Below are 23297 nucleotides of genomic sequence, written 5' to 3' on the forward strand. Positions count from 1 at the left end.
AACCGCATATTTGAAATGTCGATCTTTGAAAATTTCCTACACATCAGAATCAGGGGGTTAAAAAAAAGAGAAAGAAAAAAGCTCAATATTTATTTACAGCCTGGAATAGCCTAGGGATAGGTTCTGACCCTGCAATCCACTAGACTCAGATACAGCTGAAGCAGGGAGCTAGAGGTGGTCTTAAAAGCACCTTTCTCCCTTGGCTGATCCAGGGCTTGCTGGGAGCTTACACAGCCTAGCGACTGTTCTAGCTGTCAGCAATCCCTGTAGCGTAACGCAGCATGCTCTGTCCTCACCCTGTGTTGTGCTTTTGCTAGCAATAAGAAACACCATCAAAGATGCTGTGGAGCAAAGCTCTTCTCTGGTGCAATTCCAATACCCCACAGCAAGTTGATCCCACTTTTGTAAACTAGTAACAAGAGTTAGGAATTAATCTGACAGGGCTGGGGGGAACGTACAGCAATACAAGTGCAAGAATCAAAAGAGACTGTGTTTACCTGTTCTATTGCACTCTTCAGTTTGTTCATGTGACTCTCAAAAAGAGGAAAGTGTGAGAAGAAGAACTCATTAAATTTGTTGTTTTCATCTTCATCTCTCGAGAGTGAAAAAATAACTCCAATTGCTATCTTTTTCTTCCTAACAATTCCTGGGCTAGGACCAGAGCTGTCATCTGACAAGTTAAAGCTTTCATCCATGGACCTTGAAGCATGAAAAAAAAATAGAAAGTTAATGTAATCCACTGCTTAAAGTTGTATCTTGGTTTCCTGTGTAATTCAATTCTTGAACATTTCACTTCAATAAACACCTTTTGTTTGCACGTGTTGTCAAATCATCACCTCTGATAACATCCACTTTGCAGTTTTTTTACAAGCAACCATTAATTGATCCTGCAATCACAACAGCTGGAACCAGATTCAAAGTGTTTCTGGGGTCAGAATATGGTACTCTAGTTCTCTCCCATCTCTGCCAAGAATTTGTGTTTTGAGTAGGATTTTAGGGCTTCTTATCCTCAAAAGTACAGCCTACAGGTTTACGTTTTGCTGAAGGCTTTCTAGTTAGTGCAAAACAACAAATGCTGTGAAGAAAACAGATACTAAAAAAGATCAGGCGTTGAAGTGCAGCCTGACTTACACCTCTGTAAATACCCCACAGAAAGCAACAGCAAGAGCAGATGTACATATGCAAGAGCAGAATCAAGCTGACAATGGTGGAAAATTTATGGGCAGCAACCCGCATTTTCATTCCCATCTCACCATCGAGGGAAGACCCCATTCTCCAAGCTGGTAGTCTGACTGCGACGCCAACGCCGCTGGTAACTGCTAGCACAGCTTTTGTTAAATGAAGAGCCCGGAGATGGAAACGGAGTGATGAGCAGACTGCTAAGAGATGCTGCAATAATAAGAGGAATAAATAAAAATCTCTCCAGAAGAAAGAGCATTTGGAAAATAATACCAGCAACTAAACGAAGCCCCTCAAGATAAACTGGTGTTGCTTCTCAAGTGCCTTCTCTTCTGTTTATCTATGTCTCATATCAAAAAATAACCAGTTTATAAGAACATTAACAAGATATACAAGCACTACAAGGGTGGGACAGTCCTGCAGCTTTACATAATAGGCAACATACAGGCTGCACCTTGCTCATCAACCCTGAGTATTGGGAAAGAAATTCTTTGTGGAAAGGAGTAGCGTTAATCACATCCTTTAACAGCCTTTCCAATCCTAACCTGAAGTGCCCAATATCCTCAATTTGGGGGGAAGGAGAGGGGTGTTGTGGAGGTGAATTCATGTTTTAACATTACAGTCCTCCTCAACTTGGAAAGGAGATGACAACAAGTATTGTTTAGAAATGCTGCAAACTCATTTCAATATTTAATTTGGCTTGTTTACTTGCAGCATGCTTTAATAAATTGCACTGCTGTTCAGATTATCTCTGTGAGGTTCCTAATGCAACAACCTTGACACCTACAACATTTGTACATATACATATAGGTGTGCATTAATGCTTATATGTAACGAAACAGAACAATCACATTTTAGCACAGGGAAAACTTTTTGATAATGTCTAGACATCTCAGTGATGAATACTACTGAATATTTTTGGAGTCCACAGGGTTAACACATGGAACTGACATTACCAGATCTTGCTATACCGCTGTCTCTGTCCTCATTCTGCTCCCTCCCAGGCATATCCATAGGGTTGCTATGAACTGTAAAACAAGGAATACCAATTAGCAGGGGAATATACAGTTCCTTTCTTGTTTGCAGATCTCCATGTAATTAATGAAACAAAAACATGCTCATTAATTCAGATCAACAGCACTGCACAAGGCCATCACCAAGAAAGGCTGCTTAGCTGAACAAGCCAAAACACTTATCTGAAAAGCTTGTATGTGTTTTTCTGAAGTCCATACACCTATTTTAGTACAAACTAAAACTAGTACCCTTCGTTTCTTTACACAGATATTTTTCAATGACATTTTAATGTACCAAAAGGATGTTGGTCACATTGGTAGTACTCAGTATATAGACAAAAAACCCACCCAAAACCAATCTAAACACAACTTCATTCATATACCTTTCTTAGGTATTATATATATAATTTTAAAAGGATTTTACAATGCTGTCTTGAAGAAAATAAATACTTTTAAATTGTGAGCAGTGCATTGGCTGTTCAACTAAGCTGTAAGCTGTCCAGATTCACAGTCTGCATATACACAAGATCAAAAGTGTCTCAGGCTCAATAGTCTTTAAACGTGATGTATTTTACAAATATGTGTGTGAAATAAAAGCTACTCAGCCATGGAAATAAGACCCAACCACTAAAAGCAAGTAATGCCCATTTTAAATGAACCTAGTTTAGCTTTAGTTTTTACAGTTTGGTTGAAACAAGTCCAGATCAAAATAGCTTGACACTATTGTGAAATATTATTTCCAGAAATACGAAATCCACCATCAAACATATGTTTCCAAAACAAAACAACACAACCAACCAACCCCAAAGAGGACTATTAAAATGCCTGCTGTCCTCTGGGGATTTAAAGCATGTATCCAAAAAGGTAAGAGAGCAGACATCACTGTCCATTTTGTATTTAAAAAAACCCAAAAATCTTATTTCCAGGGCTAAACTACAAATCCACACAGTTTTGTCACACCAGCTAGACTAGCCACACAGCACAGCACACAGCACACTGCAAACCTGCAAAGAAAGAGGCGCTCCGGATCAGGCGGAGCGGACCTTGCTCTGAGAATGCCCGCCTAGGGCTGCAAAGCTGTGAAAGACCTACATGGCAAAACGTAAAATACACATGAAAGAATGAGGTTAGTAAAGCAGAACAGTCTGTAGGGAGGGGGCCAGGGCAGGGATAGATATAAGAAAGATATAAGCCAACATAAATGCAGACTAACATAATGCAGGAGAACAGCTCTTATGCTTAACAAGAATGTTGATTCAAGGATACAGCTTACAGTTGGACTATATAGTATTTATAGAATTAAAATAATAGACCCGGCTTTACACTGTCTCCCATACATGGATGGGGTTTCTCTCCAAGGGCTTTTTTTTTTTTTTTTTTTTTAAAGTTGAAAAATGATTAATTTATGCAGGCTCAAAGCCTAACTTGATCACAAACAGGAGATTCATCATGGAGTACAATGTTTGTTTTAACATCCACACTGGTGGGGTGGCTGAAGAACACTGTTGCTGAAGACGACAGGGAGGAAGGGGGAGAAGGCAGGCAGAAATTAATCTTAGTAGAACCAACAGAAAATTATAGGCTGAAGTAGTTGTTCTCAGAACAGTCAGTACATCAGTTTAGTGAAATGATCATATAGAAAATAATTGTTAGCAGTCTCAGTAGTCCCTTTTAAAAATAATACTGGATTGTAGGTATACCAGGGAGAGAGGGTATTTACTGTACACACAGCCAGGAAAAATGCATGGGTATTTTTAATCAGTTAATTACCAGTCCTTCTCCTAAATTTGAAGCTACTGCTCACTCAAAGTTTTCTGATTATACAAAACACGAAAGCTGCATCTCAACAAAGCTCCCTTCCATTCTCTTAGGTCTTTACTCATTAAAGGAAAGGACATGACCAGTCCTGCTTTTTTTTTTTTTTTTTTCCAACCAGCATATCTAAAAAAAGCAGCTTGTAAATAGTTCCCAACCAAAACACATAGACCCTTCTCCTATCACAGGCTGGCAAGAGCCAAGGAGTCAGGGGCAGCCTTTGCTGTCCAACACAGTTGTCAGAAATGCTGCAGTTACAGATTAACTTCTTCACGTACTTTACCCATGGTTCCCTCTGCGTTGAAAGGGGAACTATAAACAAACACCGTGGAACCCACTGAAAACTTGTGCAGCTCAATTACAAAGAAAGTTTCAGCATCCTCTTCTAGCAGGCAATCTCATCAATTCTTGTTGCACACCCTTGCACGGAGGTGCCTACGTCTCCTGGCCAGCGCTCAGGGCAGTGACCCTTTCTGCTCGGTGGGGAAGAGTGACCCTCACTACAGAGCCAGACATAGATGAACATGTAGCACTGACTACACCTAAATCATATTGAGTCCACACCTAATAGTTGCATTATCTGAATTTAAACTTGCAGTTTAGATCACACTGGTGATACAGCAAACTTTTGCCAAGCACAAACTACAACAAAACCCTAAAAGTAGATGAAGTGAGCTCCTCTCCCTTAGATCAGGCACCTCATTCACTCATGGACTGTGAAAAATCACAACTGAAGTCTGAAAGGAATACTGAAAATTAAGAAAAATGCGTCTTTTTAACTTTCCTGACTTGGTGAATTCAGGAAACATTTAATAGATAATAGGTTCTTACAACTTTAATTGGCTTCCCTTATAAATGGACTATTGGGAATTATTTTAATGAGGTATACAGCTTTTGAGCCTGAAAAGCATTTAAGCCCATGCTTAGGTGTGGTCTTACCGAAGTCAGTGTGAGGGAGAGAAGTAAACACACCCAACAAGCATTAGGAGCACATCAAAGCCAGAAACCCAGTTAAAGTAACAAAGTCATCAAATTCACTCCTTACTTCCAACCCTAGAAAAGTGTATTTTATACAGAGCAATATTCTGGAAAGCAAATGTATAAAGAAGCCCCTTATTCCACCTACTACAACAGACATTTGCTTGGGAAGTCAATAATCTAAACCAAGGGAAAGGGAAGACATGCTGAAGAGCTCATCAGGCTGCTACACTGGACAACCAAGCACTGAATTACAGCATCTTTACTATCAGCTCTACTGTCCCCAAGGGGAAAAGCCAAAACCTTCTCCTCTTTCTGTTATCTAATGTTCATGGAGTCTTCAGCCACAGCACTTCCATGAAGGCTGAGAACCAAAGATGCCAGATGTTTTTTCAAGACTGCTTAGATTCCATGGTCAGACCGAGAGAGAAAGAGGAGAAAACAAAAAGATATTCTGTCTAATCTGATCAAAAACTCCAGCACAACTGTGCAAGGTTAACTTAGACTAGTACAAACCACATGGGCAGATGCACTCAGGTGGCCAGAGTACAGAACAGAATGAAAATTATTAATGAAAATAAAATGGGAACAGAGCCAGGCAGAATCAATCCTGCCTGATCTGAGATATGCTGCTTAGAAAGTTCTACTGACTGTTGTTTTCCAACATTTTCTGTATTTGAACTTAAGTATATCTAAATATTTCTATTATGTATTTTATATACACATAGGTATCAGTAATACATTGAACCACTGCTAATTCCTTGAACTGTCCGATTTATTCTCCTCCAAACCCCACCAACATGTAACGTTTTTAGCTTGCCTTTTTTTTTTTAACATTTGATTCGACTTAGAAGACTTTCATATTCTAGAATCTATGATCACTCAGTTAAAGATACCAGGAAATAAAATCTGTTTGTGATTACCTATATTCCCAAGAAGTCCATTCATAATTGTACTGTGGTCAGGCTTTAATGTATTGCTGTCTTGATTAATGAACTCAAGACTGTCCTGCAACCTATAACAAACAGAAAACATGCAACAAAAACAGTGATTTGCATTTTAGTAGAATATAGTGTTACTTCATTATAGCCCGAATGGAATGGACAAGATAAGAATGCAGGCTTCCACTAGAAAAAGCTTTCATAGCCTAAGCCACATTTTCAGGTGGGTCAATTAATACACAGAAAACTAAACACTGAACTCTTGGAACCCACATGTTTTTGTAACACCTTTTTCTTCATCTTGGACTGAATTCCCCAACTCCAGTGTTCTGTTCTCATCTCTTCTCCTTTGCTGGTTGCAGGTACTTTTGTACTTTACAATATCAAGCTTCACCACATCAGCATTAAAGGAATGGTTCATTCATTCGCTTAAAGCAAACTGAGGTGAAGACAACCGCAAGGGAAAGGTGAGGACACTAGTGACAGGATGTAACAGATCAGGGAACAAGAAGTTATTTTTCTACAGAAAGAATCTGGAGGGTCCAAAAAAGGTCTTCTGTGTTCTTACATTCATCTGCTTATGTGCAATAGATATGATCTGTAATAGACTCACGTATTCAGGCTTCCGTAGATGCTACTTCCAGTGCGAGCTGTGAAAACCTTGCTGAGCATGAGCTGAGGAGGTGAGCTAGAGGACAAAAAGGAAGATGTCAGAAACACAGTGCCAAGACAGGCTTTACTTTCCATTTCACAACCCTCCAGATTTTATAGACCTAAACAGGACATAACAGCCTTTTGTGTAAAAAGTGACATCAGAGTTACTTTAAAGCAAACCCAGAAATTCCTTTTACTCTGCACTTGTGGCATTCAATTCATTACATATTAGCACTAAGGAGTAAGTCTTATGAAAAGACCAGCAGTAAAAAATTAATCTTACCGGATCTGGTGAATTTTCAATGTGGAGCCCTTGTAGCTCATCGCCACAGAGCCAAACATCATCTCTCCAAGCATGTTAGCATCTGAGGAGCACCGAGAACCCTGCAAAAAAACCCCCACCAACATTTGGTTTTAAGCATTTTAGAAGCACGCTTCTATTAAGGCAACATACAACTAAGGAAAATATACTTTATTTAAAAGATAAACTTGCAAAATATCTTGCTATAACACTGTCGAACACGCTAAGTTGAACAGTTCAATAAAGATAATGCTGGCATAGAAAGTGATCTTCACATTGGCTGTGAGCTAAACCACTAAAATCCTCCAACAAACCTAACCCATCTACAGGGGGTGAGGGGAAGCAGATTCAAATGGTACTGAGTCAGGGGACTAAAAACTTTTAAGAGTGTGATAAGACACTTTACTGAATAAGAACCATTAAGCCTAAACCTTGTGTCTGCTTGAGAAGAAGAATCACAAGTTCACTGGAGATCTGATACAGACTGTGCACTGGAGCCAAGTTGGACCAGTGCTTTCTTGACAAAGACCGATTCATAACTTATCCATGGATGGTATTTTGTATCTGATGCACCGTTCCCTGGTGCTCCTGTGACAGTACCAGCAAAGAGCTGTAGCATCGTGATGCCAAGCTCAAGTTGTGCAATTCCTGCTTCTTGGTTGGTGAGAGCTTGCTGTAAGGCATGCTGGCTAAATACAGAGGAGGAATGTCACTATGCCGCATCACAGGCTAGATCAAATACTGCAAACAGAAACCTAACATTAAAAAGTTACTCAAGGCAACCAACTGGAGACGACTGCTCAGCTGACAGTCATCTTATTTGTATACTTTCAATGACTGAGATTACTGTCCCTTTATCCAGGGTTGTTTCATCTCTAGGATGAGCAGAATATTAGTGCTGGCTCTCCATTTGTGCCTTGCCCTGAATAATTTAAAATATCATGATCACTCACTCACAGAGCTCAGGCAGTTCATAGGTGAGGTACTTCGGTACTGTGCAAGAGAGCAATACATTTCCTTTGAGGCACATGGCAATTCATAACACTTCCTTTGAGTAATCCTTCCAAGAGGTCCCTAAAACCAGTCACAGAAATAACCTTGTGTTTGGAAAATGCTAAGTGCCCTATCTCCATATCCCTTATCCAAGCTCTGAACAACCAGGATGCTCACCCGGATTCCTACACAGGCTTGGAATATATCTAAATATTTTGCCCAGCATCAGACAGTGAGCTCAGAGCACAACCAAGGACAGGGTGTCCACAGCACAGATTCCTACCAGCAGTAAGGAGTGATATGAAAATGACCACCCCATCTTTCTGCTCACACTAGCCTGCAGAACAAGGGCAGGAACAAGGAAATGATAATCAGCCAGAAGGCAACACACTTATAACACTTCTCAATTTTTAGCTCTTCTCAAGCACTCTCAATTAAGATGATGGTACTTAAACAGACATACTATTAACCTCTAAATTCTGCTATCAGTGCAAGAAAGATAGGGGATGACTAAAAGTAGCAACCACAGTTATAAAAATGAGGATACAATTGCAAGGTTTGTTAGTGTTCATACGGCAGGGCAAAATCTGATCATGAGCTGGGTCTCAGAGAAATTTTCATCTTTACCTCCCAGGATATCATACTGCCTAGGTGCACTGTAGGCAGTACTGGAAAAACTAGACTTTAAAATCAGTCAGTATGACCCAGCAGCTCCGAGGAAATATAAGCATAGATGTTAATGGCTCCAGGAAATGATAGGTCTGCCAGCATCACAAAATCTTGAAGTAAGAACACTGCAAATTACTACAGCTAAATGTTATGATTGTTATTTTTAAATCTCTTGCAGATCTCCAATTGAAGGACTCATTCTGAATAAATGTCAAGCCCTTGATGGTTGGTTTTGGTTTCAACTTTCTGCTGTTGTGAAAATCTTATTCTAAAGCTGAGGAAAAATACTTTAAGATAAAGTATTGATTTTCTTTGTCAAGCAACTGAATTAAAAAAGCAAGTGAAAATCAGCTGCTTTCAAATTTAATTATAGGGGTTTCCCTTTCCTCCGAAAGACAGAGACAAGCAATGCTGAAGGCAAAGAGCATGATAAGATGCACCCATGGCCTGTTTCAGTCTGGCATTTCATCTACACTTAATAATTTTACCATGCGTAACAGAAGATGCTTGTATTTAATGCATTTAATATGCAAACAGTGCTGCAGCTCAACTCTTTGGGCCTTTAATGCTGCAAAACAAAGGTCACTCAAGACCAAAGTAGAGTGCAATCAACTGAGGAAAGGGGTTAAATATTAAAAACCTGAAACAAAAGAAAGCCAAGGAGCATCTGGCAAAAAGGGCACAACCTCCGGCACTGACAGCTTGGACACAAACCAATTCCCTAGGTCATATTTACGAGCTCACATAAAAACTGGTCATAAAATACCCACAAGTGTTTCTTATTGCACATTAGCATATCAGAGGTAGTAAAATTTGCATGATTTGGAAATTGCATTTCTGAATATATTTACAACATTTAATATTCCACTTACTGTACATATTGTGCTATCAATAACTAAGTACATACATAAATTAAAAACACAATACAGAAATAAATGTCAAATGTTGTGATGAACAAATCAGAAAGACTTTCAGTCCTGACTACACTGAGAAGCAGGTACCGAGGTAACACTAGTGTCATAATGTGCAAATAATTGCAGGCAAGCTTAGAACCATATTCAGCTTCATCTTAATGGATTCTAATCACATTTGTGAGGGATCTGGATAGAACGTAATTAAAAACATGGAAGCCTGGAACAAAACCCTGTATTTCACCTTGCGATTAAAGTTGCTCATATATAGTCAAAATCCATTCAAACAAGGAAACATAAAGAACTATTTTAAAAGTCCTATAGCATTGTATTATTTGGACTTCCACTTTATAGCTTAAAAAAAATAAAATAAACAAAAGAACATATAAATACTGCAAATACATTAAGTTACTCCTGAGATTACCAGACACAGCAGTTAGAAGATAGGAAATGCCAGGCTGACTGATGTCTGGACAAGCTTACTCTGGCCCTTCTGCATACATGATACAAGATCTTACTCTGCAGTAAAGAACTCTTGTCTTTATGGCACTCTGCTTACTTGCTGGGGAAGCCTGGAAGCAGTACAGGGAACGCAGTAGATAGTTTACAAAATACCCTGTAGAAGACCAACTTAAGGTCAAAGTTTCTTGCACACTTTCTGAGCCAGTCACATAGCCACACATCATTTCAGTTCAACCCAGTAAGATTTTGACTAAGTAATACACGTGAGGAAATGGGGACTTAAAAGGGAAAACTTTCCACAGCTTTAAAATACATGATCATGCCAACCACTAAAATTAATTTCCTTTAAAAACGTTGACCATTGTTCGCACAGAGCCTGCCCAGTAGGAGAGACAACTTCTGGACAGTGGGGAGCATCATTTTTCTTGGTCACACAATGCATGAAGGAGGTTATTTTGTGCTGGAAGGAAGCTGCTGACAGAAATGTCTCTTCCTTTCATAACCACAGCTAAATGCCCTTCCAGGAAGGGAGGAATGGAAAACAGATCTTCAGCCACCTTACTAAAGCTGTGGAAAAGAGTGTGATGAGAAAGAGAAAACAAGAATATGCAGCTCGCCAAATATAGCAAGAGTTAACTTGACAGTGGGAAAGTCAGCACTGGAAGGTTCTTCATTTATATCTATGGTAGATTAAGACATCAGTAGTACTGTACTTCAGAATAGGTTGTAGAGATAGCAGCTTCCCTCAAACACACAATTACTTCATTACAAAGAGTGGAAGGGCTTAGTTCTATTTTAGAGTGGCTTAATATAAAACACTTGTGATCCATGGAAGGAGAGATGACAGAAATATATCCGTGTCAGATGACTCCAGCTACTCTCGTGGCCAAAATCTCTTATGTAAAATGTAACTCAAGTGCACTGAATCCCTTATTATAAAGCTGTTATACAGACTACCCCTATAGCTAGTGCATTTCTCTGTTATTTCCCTGGCATTTAGCAACAAAGTAAAATAAACTACCTCATCCATACCGAGATAAGATATTTGTGCCAAGTCTGATCATACCGAATGAGTGTTATCACCTAGGTCATAAGACAGAACAAATGCCCTGGAGAAATCGCTGCCATTCAAGACACATCCTGAGAGAACCAGTTGGTTGGTTTTAGACTTGTTCAAAACCAAAGCTACAGGATTAAACATTACTGAGTCAGAACCAAAGTCTGATTTTCAATGAAAACTGCTCTCCACCGCTAGCCTCTAGTTTCAAGCATTATAGAATATTCACTACCTCACCTGCCGTTAGTATTTGACATGGGTTATGCAAAAAAAAGGAAAAGTGACTCACCTGGTATTTTGGGCATTGTTCTTTTGGATCAGAGAATGAGGAGGATGAATTGATTGAACTATCCAACGAAGAAGAGCTGTCTCCTCCGGGCTTCAGTTGGCAACATTTCCCAAAAACTCTCACCTGAGCATCACTGCAGAGTTTCTGAAATACAGACAACATATGTGAACACACTAAGACCCGTGACCTGAAATCACTGTTTAGCAGCATTACACTTACCTGTTCAGGTAAGATATTTAACAGCTAAAAGGCTTATACCCCATGAAAACAGTTAACAGAATATTTATTAGTGTCTCTTGCAGCCTGGCTGTACGAAAGAAAGCTGAGCTGTTTTATTTCCAACTAGCCAGGAGTTAACAGGTCACTCCAACCCCATTTTCCTAAGTAGCCATCCATCTCTGAAGCTTTACAAATGACTTTTTTAGACCCAGGATTAGGAGAAAGGATGGTACCAAAGCGTTTAAAGGAAGGATGGCAACAACAGGCTCCAGCCGTGTTCATCTTGCTCCCGGTGCCCACTGGGGCGGAGGTGACACAGCAGTGTGATGGGCACAGCCCTCCAGAGCGACAAAGCCGGCCAGATCATGACATGGAGCAGTTCACGATGTACAGGAAAACACAGTTATTAGGAATAATCGAGCAAGAACACCACAGAATTCAAGAGAGATTCATGTTATGAGGATAAGTGGAGAGAAAAGATACTATTTTTATAGATCTATCCCTAGCTGTGTCCAACTCCCCTGGTCTTTTTAAAGAGTGGCACAGAGGTGACATGTTCCTCTCGTTTTCAGTACAATGGAATTGTGAGGCTGAAAACGGACAAAGCTGAAGAACACAGCTAGTGTTACAGAGCAGCCAGAGAAGTTTCCCAAAACGATGGAGAAATGGTCCAAGGGGTGATTTCTGATAGAGATTCAGACAGAAAGCATAGCAAAAATGGGAGTTAGGAGGGCTCAGGTGGAGCTGGAACTGACATACAGAATGAGCAGGATCTGTGTCCACTCTATAGATGCAGTATTATCAACCACTGGCACAGGATATGCTCCACTACTGTTTTGTTCACTATTTAAAAACATTTGTGATTTCCCCCGCGAATCTCAGCATCCCAAGCAGAATCAGCATCCACATCAGTTAATGCCATTTACCCTAAGATTAGGCAATCCTCTTCACCTGAAGACCTCAACATATTTTTCATATACTCATTATATTTCAACACACCCACATAAGGTTGGCATTATTTACATTTGCTAGTGGGCAGCACTAGGAGACAGAAATAGTCTACACTGCTCAAAATTACATACTAACTCTGCCCTAAGACTTTCTTAATTAACATTTCCTATACAACCACCAAACCAGTAAGAGCAAGCTGGAAGTGAACCCTACTGGAAGCAAGGTTCAAGGGACAGATGGAAATCCAGAAGTGCTGTTATATGTCACAGCTTCATCTCTGGACTCACAGGTCCACATCACAAGCTCCCCCTTCATTCAAAAACATAAGCATGTCTCAATCTTTAATAGCTATGAAAAAAAAAGAAAAGGCATAAAGAAAAGCGTGAAATACCCAAGGCACAGGGTGGTAACTCCATGACTGCTCAATAGTCAGCAACAACTGTACAAAAAGACAACTGCCCTTACTGCTGTGGAGGGATTTTGGTGAGGGACAAGATGGGAATCCCATCCCTCTGTCCTAGGCTATGCAGGTTACTACTATTTTTATTTTTTTTTTTTGGCTAAATCTCACCCACCATTAGGGACAGGTGACTTTTATTTGGCCCGAACTGCAGGTGAGATTTAGCAAAACAGCAGAAAATGTCAGGGATTATCGAGCTCCACGCAGCAGTCTGCACTGCTGCTCCCATTAGAGAGCTGCTGCCGCAGAAAGCCTTAAGGAAAAATGTGCAGACAAATCAGTAATTCTGTGGCAGAGGGGAAGGAAGCATTCACTAGCCGCTGAGTCCTGTGCTTTACTGACATATACAGCCTCCCATAGTAGTATCTTCTCATTACAACATCGTGGTGAGTACGTTGAATTCATGCAATATGTAGATTTGCTAATGGCTAGGGTCTGTGGCTTGAGCACAGTACACAATGGCTGGAACATGTGAATGATCATCATATGACTTCAGTAGGAACTCGTGAACTAGAATTGCATTTTATCTCTGACACAAACAACAATGTCCTAGGCTGGGCAAGCATCATGTGATAAAACCACATAAAATCCACAGGGTTACAGAAGCTTTTGCAGGCAAACCACACTTCAGCTTGCATTTTCCATCAGATGTTGAAAGTTCCTTCTAAAAAGTTACAATTATAACTAAACTTCCTTGAGACTGTAAAGCCAGTAAATGCATTTCTACAGGTGAAAAAATTTTCTGTGCATTAAAAAAATAGGCTACGTTTGCAAATTACTTACTTTTAAATTATTTCTTCTCATTATCACTGCATTTTTCTGCACAGCAGCTTTCCCCAGATCTATTGGGGAGTCTGGTATCTTGAGGTAATAGCTGCCTGATTTAAATAGCAAACCAGGAAAGTGGTTGTTTGGTCTTTGCAGTGGAGTTTAATGAACCAAGACTCCTGCAAGGATTCTGTAAAGGAGGTCAGGATCTTTCAGATACCACTTTTCAGAACCTCGTGAACAGTAAATCCCTCCTAAAATGCAGATCACTGACCAGTTTTGGTGTTTGCTCTTTTACAAACTTAGCATGTGCTTAAGAATAACCTGTTGGACAATGAGATCAAGTACCTGCAATGCCCCCCTCCTCTGCAGCTTCTGACTCCAAATGTCAATGAAATTTTAGATGCTACAAATCTCAAGATATTCTGCATCAAAGGAGTGGGATTACTTGCATTCCAATATAATATTCCAAAGATATTAAAGCCAGGTTACCAAAAATAAAAAGGTAACCTAATTATTTGAGAACCGTACAAAGGAAAGTTTCAAAGTTGTGCATTTTCTTTCCAAATAGACATAGCTGCAACAAATCAGATCCCCAGGCAAAGTGCTGCTGGAGTCCTCCGAAATGCTCACTTTTGCTGGAGAGCAGAACATCTGCTGGAAGGATGCCGTGGGCAGCTGCCGCTCCTGGCTGCCACACTGCTCTCCCTGCTGTGGTCACACTCTTTGTTCTTTCTCTGCCAACTTGCTGCAGATACCGCCCAGCTCCAAAGACTTCCTGGCAGTCACGGTTCTTACATTAGAGGTCATCACTTGCTGAAAGTCTTGGAGACCGATCAGGTAGTACTGAAGATAACTTAGACTAAAAGGTCTTTATAGTACGACAGGGTACAAAGTAGTTTTCTTCTACAGTTCTGCTTCTGGAATCTCTTTTCTCCACCTCTATCAGCAAAGACCTTTAACTCTTTGCTACAAGGTCTATAAATTCCTCAGTAAGTGGAAAGAACATGCCCAGGAAGAGGAATTTCTCCTGGGCAAGTTTTGGTTTGGGGATAATAAGAAAGTTGAAAGGAGCCTGGTGCGTTGAACCAAACCCAGACTGTGTGCATGTGCGTTAGGGCTGTGAGTGACAGAAGGAAAGAGAAATGTCATCATATGCTTTACTCTTTTCTACCTCTCTGCAACAGCAGGTGCTCAAATACCACTGTGGTGGTAGTGATAGAGAAATCTGTATTTCCAAGCAAAGCTGCCACTCTTCAAGAGCTCTGTACCTCATTTCTAGAACATTTCAGCAAAGCTGAAAAATTATTCCAAAATAGATAAATTAACACTTTTGCTTTATTAAGACGCGTTGGTCTGAATGTGTAATTAAATGTATGCATCTACCTAGGACACGAAAGTAACCCGAATAGGCATTCATTCCTTCCCTTCAAGTGCTGCTGTAAAAATCCAGGTATCTTTCTTAAAATGCTGCTGTCGAGTGCTACTTTCTCCCTTTATTTCCAGAGTTGTCAAGTTCCTCTATTACTCAGAGGTCAGTGAAGGAAGTAAAGACAACCCTATGCTCCCCCACGCCACTAGTATTCTTCCATTTCTGTTTAGAGAGACTAAGCAGAGCTAAGAAGGTGGGACTGGGTCTCTGTGCTTACAGCTTTGTCTGTCTGCTCAGCCTGGCTCACTGGAAACCTGTCCACTGAGAGCCAGATAGAGACCAGAGTCTCCATTTCACACAACTCACCTAAAAGCAAAAGGCTCACTATCCAATTACTAATCCCTCAATGCAATTTGCTGTTCAACATTTATCCAGTGCTGAAGTATATTAGAACACATGGCTAATCCTGGCTTGTTTAAAACAGCATGCCATTTTTCTACTTTGGGATAAATATGACATTTGGAGTGAAAGAAATTGCCGCAGTAGGAGATCAAATATCATATGACCTTTCAGTTAAATTATCCCAAAGATAATGACAACTAGGTTACATGGCAAAAGTGAACTTTTCGCTCCCCAAATCCACCTCTAGATCTCAAATTCTGTACCCTGGACCACTCTTTCTCTTCTATTCCTTCAAAAAAGCAAACCAAACCCTGCTTCTGAAAATCCTCTTCTGCCTCCAGGTCCTGGGAACAAGCCACTACCCTTCTCTGATTCCTTGTCTTCCCCGCTTCCCAGCCAAACCATCCAAACTCTAGATGCCTGCTCAGCACAGCACACAGCTTGGCTCTTGCTTCTTTTTGCCCTACTCTTCCTCATGGTCCCCTGATACCCTTTTTCCTCCCTGGACTCCACACCTTCCTCTAGGCTGATCTTTAGACTCAGGAAATCTTTTAGCTTCTTACATGTCCATCAGTACCTCTCTTCAGCCAAATCCCGAATGGTAACAACGATCTTGTCATAAGCCACCAGTGGACAACATATAAAGGAAAATAAGCGGTTAAATGAGACGGCTAACCCCCGTCCCTGAACGCATTCAGCCTGCTCCAAGGAAAGCCCTGACGCGAGGGTCCCCACCCCAGCTTCTTCTTTGGTTTACTCCCCGCTTCTCCCTCGTGGCACCATTTTTATGGCACCCTTCTCCCAGTCCACTGCCGGCCCTCGGAGGCAAACTCCTCATACTTCAGCTGGCCTTTGCACGCTGACATTTACGGCAACATAACTCACGTGCCGCACGACAGCAGCAGCGCAGTAAAATACAACGCACCCTTCGCGTAAGGTTAGCGCGAACGCAGTGTCAAGGTTGAGAAGCCAAGCACGCAGGGCTCAGGAAAGGCAGAGCCAAGGCTGAAAGCTCAGCACCTCTGAGCCTCTGCACCTTAAAAAGGAAAAGGAGCTGCTCGTCGTGCTTGATTTGAAATTCAAACCAGGCCCGCTATCGCAGCTCTTGGAGGAGCATACCTGCGTGCACACACAGCTCCTGGCTTGGAAACTCAGTACAACCCAACGCGTGGTACGGATGCGTGCAGGGCCCCGCACAGCCACGAGGCACCACGCAGGGAGGAGTGCGGGGACGGTGGCACGCGTGAGTGGAAAGCAGGAAAGCGTTACAGGAAAAGGAGCAGACAAGGACAGAAACGAGTCTAGTAGTAGAAATCAGTCATAGGTCATAACACTATCACCTGCAAATCGAGTAATACAGTCTCATTAGAAATGAGACACGTATTAGTATGAGGAACAAACTCTGAAGTAACTCCCTACAGGAGACAGTGCATGAAACCCATGAGCTTGCACGTAGAAGTACTTCGATACCCCAAAATCCAAGGGATGTGGATGTTTGGGTGTGGACCGAGGCTGTTCAGAAAAGGCATCAGTCATGTCTACTTCTCGTATCATGTGCTGCCCTCGTATACCCAACATGCAAATGCCTGTTCTGATACATTTGCTCATGACCTTGTGTCACAGGGCTGGAAAGGGCAACCACTCTCTTCTGGGATACCCTGGCAGAACTCTTGACAGAGGAATTACCCAATTTTCTGATGCTCGCGAGGCAGCAGCCTTTCGGCTCTGCTTCCCTGGAAAGCCAGGGAAGAACCTCTCCTGCTTAGCACCAAAAAAGGTATAGGACTCACAAAGGGGATCTCTCTGCCTCCCCTCCATGCCAAGTGCCCACAGCTGCCGAAGGCGGATCTCTGCCTGGCCTTGGTGGAAACGCCTGGCACAGCCTTCGGCCAACATTCCCGGTGCAGCGGCCGCCAGCCCTCCGAGTCACCAGACTGCTTCTCGGCTTTGCTTGCCAAGTTTAACTCTAGCAAGACCCGGGGAAAACATTACTTCTCCTGCGCAATTAAAATATTTTAACGGCCGTACTGCAAACTCTCAGCTGCCTTCTGTCTGTCTCTGTGCTATACCCTCCCAAAATTCTTGTTTACCTAATATTTAGCTTTATAGAAGACGTGAAGAGGGTGATTTAATATCCAATGAAAACACAATATCCTTATTTGTGTTATAGTCACATTTCCCTCACGGATAATATGAACCTAGTAATGCTTTAATAATTAGAGCCCAGCTTGGTCTGAGCACAAACGCTGCAGTTTTCACTCATCAAGAAGTTTGAGCCTACTGTTTTATTTCTTGAAACATCTGTGTCTGGAAAAGTTTGCTCTGATGCTCCTTAAATTTTACAACCATACCTTCCCTTATAGAATTCAAATGACTGAGCCGTGTTCAACCTTGGCCCACCGCACTCAACTCTTGACATATGTAGAGATTAGATATATAAAATAGAGCAAAGTAAATCTCACCTTGCTGCAGGCATACAACTCTTAAATTCTAATTGCTTTCACGTCTCATAAGCAACAGAAAATGGGAACTGAAGAGCACAGCAACATAAAGCAAACTGAAACCCTCTCAGCTCTCCGCATTAGACTGATTAGACTTCAACCAGAACAGTCTGGCCACTGCTAGGCACTCTTGCACATCTCCCCCCTAGTGTTATTTGTAAATCCAGAGGTATAAATCACATTAGGAAATGGGGGGGTGGGGGGAAGAGAGATGCAGAAAGCACTGGCTTTTGTGGGGTGGTGAACAGATACCCTTTCAGAAGGGAGAGTGCCCAGCCCACACACACGTCTTGCTGCAAAAGGGCAAGAGTGCCTTGGAATGTGCTTAGAGCCAAGATCTGGCTTTGTATAGGCAGGGTGTGTCTTTGTTAATGAAAATCATGATAAAGAGCGAGAAAAATAAACAATGCAATTCCTTGAAAATGGCCAGTACGTACTGCTAACTGTACAAGCCTGTACTAAGCTTGCAGCAAGCCAAGCCGAGGACTCTTCTGCACGTTTTTACCTGCATAATGTTTCTGCTATTGCAAAGTTTTGTTTTACGAGGAAAGTTTTGCCTGACACGACATTATCTGAGTGCTGCAGAAGGCAGATGTCACAGCAAGCAAATGTTTCAATATATTCTCTTTCAAAGTCTCCTAATACCACAAAAAAGAAGAAATGTATCAAGTTACTACAGATGAGTACTGGGCATTTCAAACACCCTGGGAAAAGCCTTCCTCCACCAGTCTCACATACTCATTTCACAGAGATGGTGAATACCGCTATTTCCCTCCCCCTTCCACCCTTAGCAAAGAAAAATAAAGGAGAGATTAATATGCAACCGTATTAGCTCCACTATCAGCTGTTTATTCTGTTGCTGTTGAGCTGCCAGAGTCAACAATCTTTCTGAAATAAACCAAAACAGTGAAGTTTGCAAGTTCACTGTGCAAGTACAGATCTATCTTAAAGAGGGTTTAGGCTTTCAAGAAATCAACTGAAATATGGTAAGAGGATTTATACTGTACAACATCTTTTTTTATTAATGAAGTAATACTTTATAATTAATGAAGTAATAGTAATGAGCATAGCCAGCAATTCGTACCAATAAACCACTTCTGAGATCTTGTCTTTAAAAACCTGTTTTCCTGGCAAGAACACCTAGAAGAACAGGAACTTATAAATTATAAAGCCATTCTAACAAGCTAAAATTAAAAAGAAAGATGCATTTTGTTCAACGTTTGTGAAACTTCCTTTACTTCACAAATTCTCAAAAAGAACTAGGAAATTGGGATCTTGATTCGTGGCTATACAAGCACTAGAGTAAGCAATGGAGAAGCCTGGAAATTAGTGCCTGATGAGAAACAAACGGACTCCCAGAGGTAAGGATATGCGGACATAGGAAGCACTCAGGATCAGGATGAGAAGCATCAGGCTGGCAACATTCAGCAATAGGCCAGAAGAGTTTACAAGCTGGATGAAGAATCTTCTGGCTGTACTCCAATACCCAACATGAAAACCAGGGCTTGAGGGTAATATGTTATTTTGTGTACTCCTGCTTACAGAACTTAGTAGGTCCTACGGGTAAAAGCAGCTGGGATCATGAATTTCAGTTCACACAGTGCTTTCTGCTCACAGACCTTAAAATGGTTTGCAAACGTTTTTAGAGGTGGTGAAAAGGAAGTTCAAAGCAGCGAATATAAGCTGTCCAACCTCACACAACCACTTAGAATAGCACTGTGGCTAGAAATTAATCTTCTGGCCAGAGCCCTTAGAAGTAAGTATCCTCATCTGACTGCATCCATTACAGTTTCAATTAATAGATTACCATGCAGACCATGCCAAAAGGAAAAACAGAGGAAAACTTTTCAAGTAACTTTGTGTGAAAAAACTGTCAGCAAAGCATAGAAATGATTGGCAAAAGCTAACCAAACAGGACACAGAAGGACACAGGACTGGGGGGACCTTCTGATTAAGAATGCACACCCCACCATGGCATAAAAGCACATCCATAAATATCAGTTTATGCCCTGCCTCAGGCCCCCAGCATTGCTTGCTGCAGCACCAGGAAGGAATCCTTCCCCCTGAAAGAGCAGAAAGTAGACGAGCCCAGGAATAAAGAGATCACTACAGTATTTAAAGCTGTTAAGAGTGAAATCACTGAAGCCTGAATAATTTGCAACTTAACAGGCATTTAAATATAGCCCTGCATATAACCGACGTTTAAATGTTAATGTGAATAAAACAGAACATTTGTGATTTATCAATCTTGCCATTTAAAAAAAAAATATAGACTATAACCATTCACATTAGTAAAATACTCACCGACACCGAAACATCCTCTATTTTTCTTTTAGCACTGGAGTCAAATAAGACATTTCGTCCTCTTCTTTCGCAGTCCTGATACACAATCAGTCGGATCTGACTTGGGTCAAATTCCGGCAAAGGCCAGCTTTAATTAAAAGATAAAAGAGCAGAAGGATCAATTACCACAACTCTTTATTACACTGTCCTTTCTACGTTTTCTGTATATACAACTATATTAAAACATAAAGTCGAGCAAATGCAATGCCATTTCATCAAACCCTTTGATCCTGTAGCCAGAACTATGCCTTTTGGTTTTTTCTTTCCCCTACACTTGCCAAATTACAGTGGCATAAACAGCACCAATCCACTACAACCATATGCAATGATGTGCGCAGCATTACCAGCTCTTGTGATATTTAATGTTTTCTTCAAGTTCCAGCTTTTTGAAATCAAGGTCATAGAAGAACTCAGCTTTTATGTTTAGACACACATACACCCCCCCACCCCCCCAAAAAAGAGTCCCTCATCATTGCAAGCACTAGCTTGAAAGTATTCACAATTCAAAAGCAAAAAGAAAAAAGGTATATATTCACACTGGCCTCTCCCTTAAGTAATGAATTTCTGCATTTGCAGTCATGGGTTTTCAGCCTCACGGTTTGGCAAAGCACTGAACTCCACAGCTGAAAAAATGCAAAGTACCTTTCCTACTCTTCTTCAGGTTTCACAAACACTGTAGTAACATATGTATATAGAACTAACTGCAGTATTACAAACTACAGCATTCATACTAATACATATGCTTTGATGCTGGCAAAAAGAGAGCCATGTGTAGCTTGGTCCTGACTATATACTTAGGTCCTCACTACATTCAGACTTGGAAATCATCTCCACTTACGCCACTGTGATTCAAGGCCATGCTGCTGCATGGGTCAGCAAAACACACACAGCAGTTCTAACACACCTACTCCCAAACTATTTTTGCAGTCAATAACAAGGAAAGGAGCTTTCTTGAGCCTCTGCCTTCCCTAGTGTCACTGACTTCAGAGGAGCTCTGCAAAGGGAGAACTTGCAGGGCTCAGGCTTGAATACCATTGCCTTTAAGGGTGCTTTGTAGCCATAATCTTAAATTTCCATTTTAAAAAGCCAGCCATGACTTTAAAACCCAGCAAGCATTGTTGCCCATGGACTTGGGAATCCATTTTCACTGATACCTTCTCAGTTCTTGGGAGACAGGAAACAAGACGCCTCCTCTATCCATGAAACCAACAGGAATCATCTTCCAGCTAGTTACAAGCCATTTCCTTAATCAAGTGAAATTCTATCTTCCTTATCCTTGCCTTTTAGGCAAGCAGCATCAGCATGAAACCCCAAGAAGTGAGAAACGAGGCCCTGGAACTTTCCAGCCATTAATGAAGGATACAGGCTCCCAGTTTACAAGGAGCTGTACATTTATTTCAGCAAAGAGACACCCATAAGTGATAATATGGACTGAAGTAAACCTGGCATGCTAGACTCCAAGACTATGGTAAATTTTCCTCTCCTCTGTCCCTCTAATTCACCAACCAAAAGGTTTCCTTCTCTGTGCCCATGCTTTATGTGATCAGTATGCTAAGGACAATTTGTAACCCAACAACTTCTGTAATAGGTCACAGCAGAGAATCAATTTGATCACCAAAGCCATGGTTGCCTATCAGAAGTTTTTAAGACTGTCCAATATAGATTCACAGGCTTTACAACTACTGTAGTCCCAGCGAGGTGAAACTAAGCACCAAGACATACAGTTACTCGGTCTCTTGAGAGAGGAAATCCATTTCCTGATCTGCTCAGCCCCACCATTTAGCAACAGGAGAGAAAAACAGAAGCTGCAGAGAAGATAGTGTGCAACAAATGTCAAAAGCAACTTATTACAAGAAAAAAGCTTGAGCAACTTGAAACTGAAATAACTTGATGTCTAGATTCGGGGGCAGAGCCACGCACCCTCTCTCTTTGGGCACCTAAAGCCAAGCATTGTCCACAGAGGGACATGCCCACATGAAGAACAGACTGCAAACTGGGCAAATTCTGTACCGAAAAACCAAGCTCAGTGACAAACTCAGTGCAGAGCATACATTTACCGGGGGCTCTGCTAATGAGCCCCACCTGGCATTTCAGAAAATGTAAGAAAACGGAATCCATATTGTTTGATGCATATTTGGAGTGTTATCAACTGAGAGGCTCAAAGGCACTAGAGCTGGGGATGGTTACTTGTAAGAACCTGACTTCAGCTAGAGGCAAGGAGGCAAGTGAGACCGCTGGCTAAACTGGCTTCCTGAAGGAACCATCTTTTTATATTTAAGTGAAATCGATGGAAGTCTGGAAACTCATTTTGTTTCCAGATAGGCCACTGTGGTTCCTATAAAGAAACAGTGTGTGACAACAACAACGAATTGTTTGCCAAAAAGGTGCTATCACTTGCTCCACCCTTGCAGTGCATTTGAATTTCCTTCACACTCAGACAAAAGCATGTCTTCCATTACCTAGTACTTTTGATATTTGACTTTGAAATTACTGGCAAAGAAGGGCAGTAGCTGTTCCAGATCTTAGCAAAGTCTACTTATAAAAAGCTCCAAGAGCAGATTACACACTAAGAGAAGAGAAAGCTAAATATAAAACTCTTGCTGTATTCGGAAACATATTTGATCAAGGTAACAAGAGCTTGTTTACTTCTCAGCTTCTTCACATGACATTTTAACTTTCTCTAGACAAGCATTTAGTAGATATTATCCATCATAATTCGTGATAATTCCAAATAAGCGTTATCTCTGTTATGTAATAGAGTCCTTAAGCACATTTCAGCCTTGCAAAAACATTCCCTGGCAATAGCGGGCCACTTCCCAAACCAGAAGAAACTTTAAGAGTGCTGGGGGAAAGTTCATTTAGACAGACAGTAAACAGAGGCAAGCTGGCACCTCCGACTCAGCCCCACCACCTCCCAGTGAGGAGGAAGCTGGACACAGAGTAGCTTTGCTTTTGTTGTTACAGCTTTAAAATACCGTTAAGCTTGATATCTGGATAGATTATCCCCAGAAACACACAA

General features: G+C 41.2%; 1 protein-coding gene across 6 annotated transcripts in view; it reads right to left on the reverse strand.

Annotated features, from left to right (window-relative positions):
• Positions 1 to 23297, reverse strand: part of FNIP1 (folliculin interacting protein 1) — a 70969-nt gene that overhangs the window by 19563 nt on the left and 28109 nt on the right. For 5 of the 6 annotated variants that reach the window (XM_029998368.2, XM_041119386.1, XM_029998369.2 and 2 more), the window contains 9 exons: positions 20240 to 20366; positions 11263 to 11406; positions 6864 to 6964; positions 6540 to 6614; positions 5909 to 6000; positions 3197 to 3280; positions 2136 to 2207; positions 1254 to 1389; positions 498 to 699 (listed from right to left, as the gene is read on the reverse strand). In XM_029998368.2, the coding sequence (XP_029854228.1) occupies positions 498 to 699; positions 1254 to 1389; positions 2136 to 2207; positions 3197 to 3280; positions 5909 to 6000; positions 6540 to 6614; positions 6864 to 6964; positions 11263 to 11406; positions 20240 to 20366 (1033 nt within the window). The remainder of the gene's footprint in view (positions 1 to 497; positions 700 to 1253; positions 1390 to 2135; positions 2208 to 3196; positions 3281 to 5908; positions 6001 to 6539; positions 6615 to 6863; positions 6965 to 11262; positions 11407 to 20239; positions 20367 to 23297) is intronic. The other variant, XM_029998371.2, reaches the window with a different exon arrangement.

This window comes from Aquila chrysaetos, chromosome 22 (assembly GCF_900496995.4).
Source record: "Aquila chrysaetos chrysaetos chromosome 22, bAquChr1.4, whole genome shotgun sequence".
Taxonomy (NCBI): Eukaryota; Metazoa; Chordata; class Aves; order Accipitriformes; family Accipitridae; genus Aquila; species Aquila chrysaetos.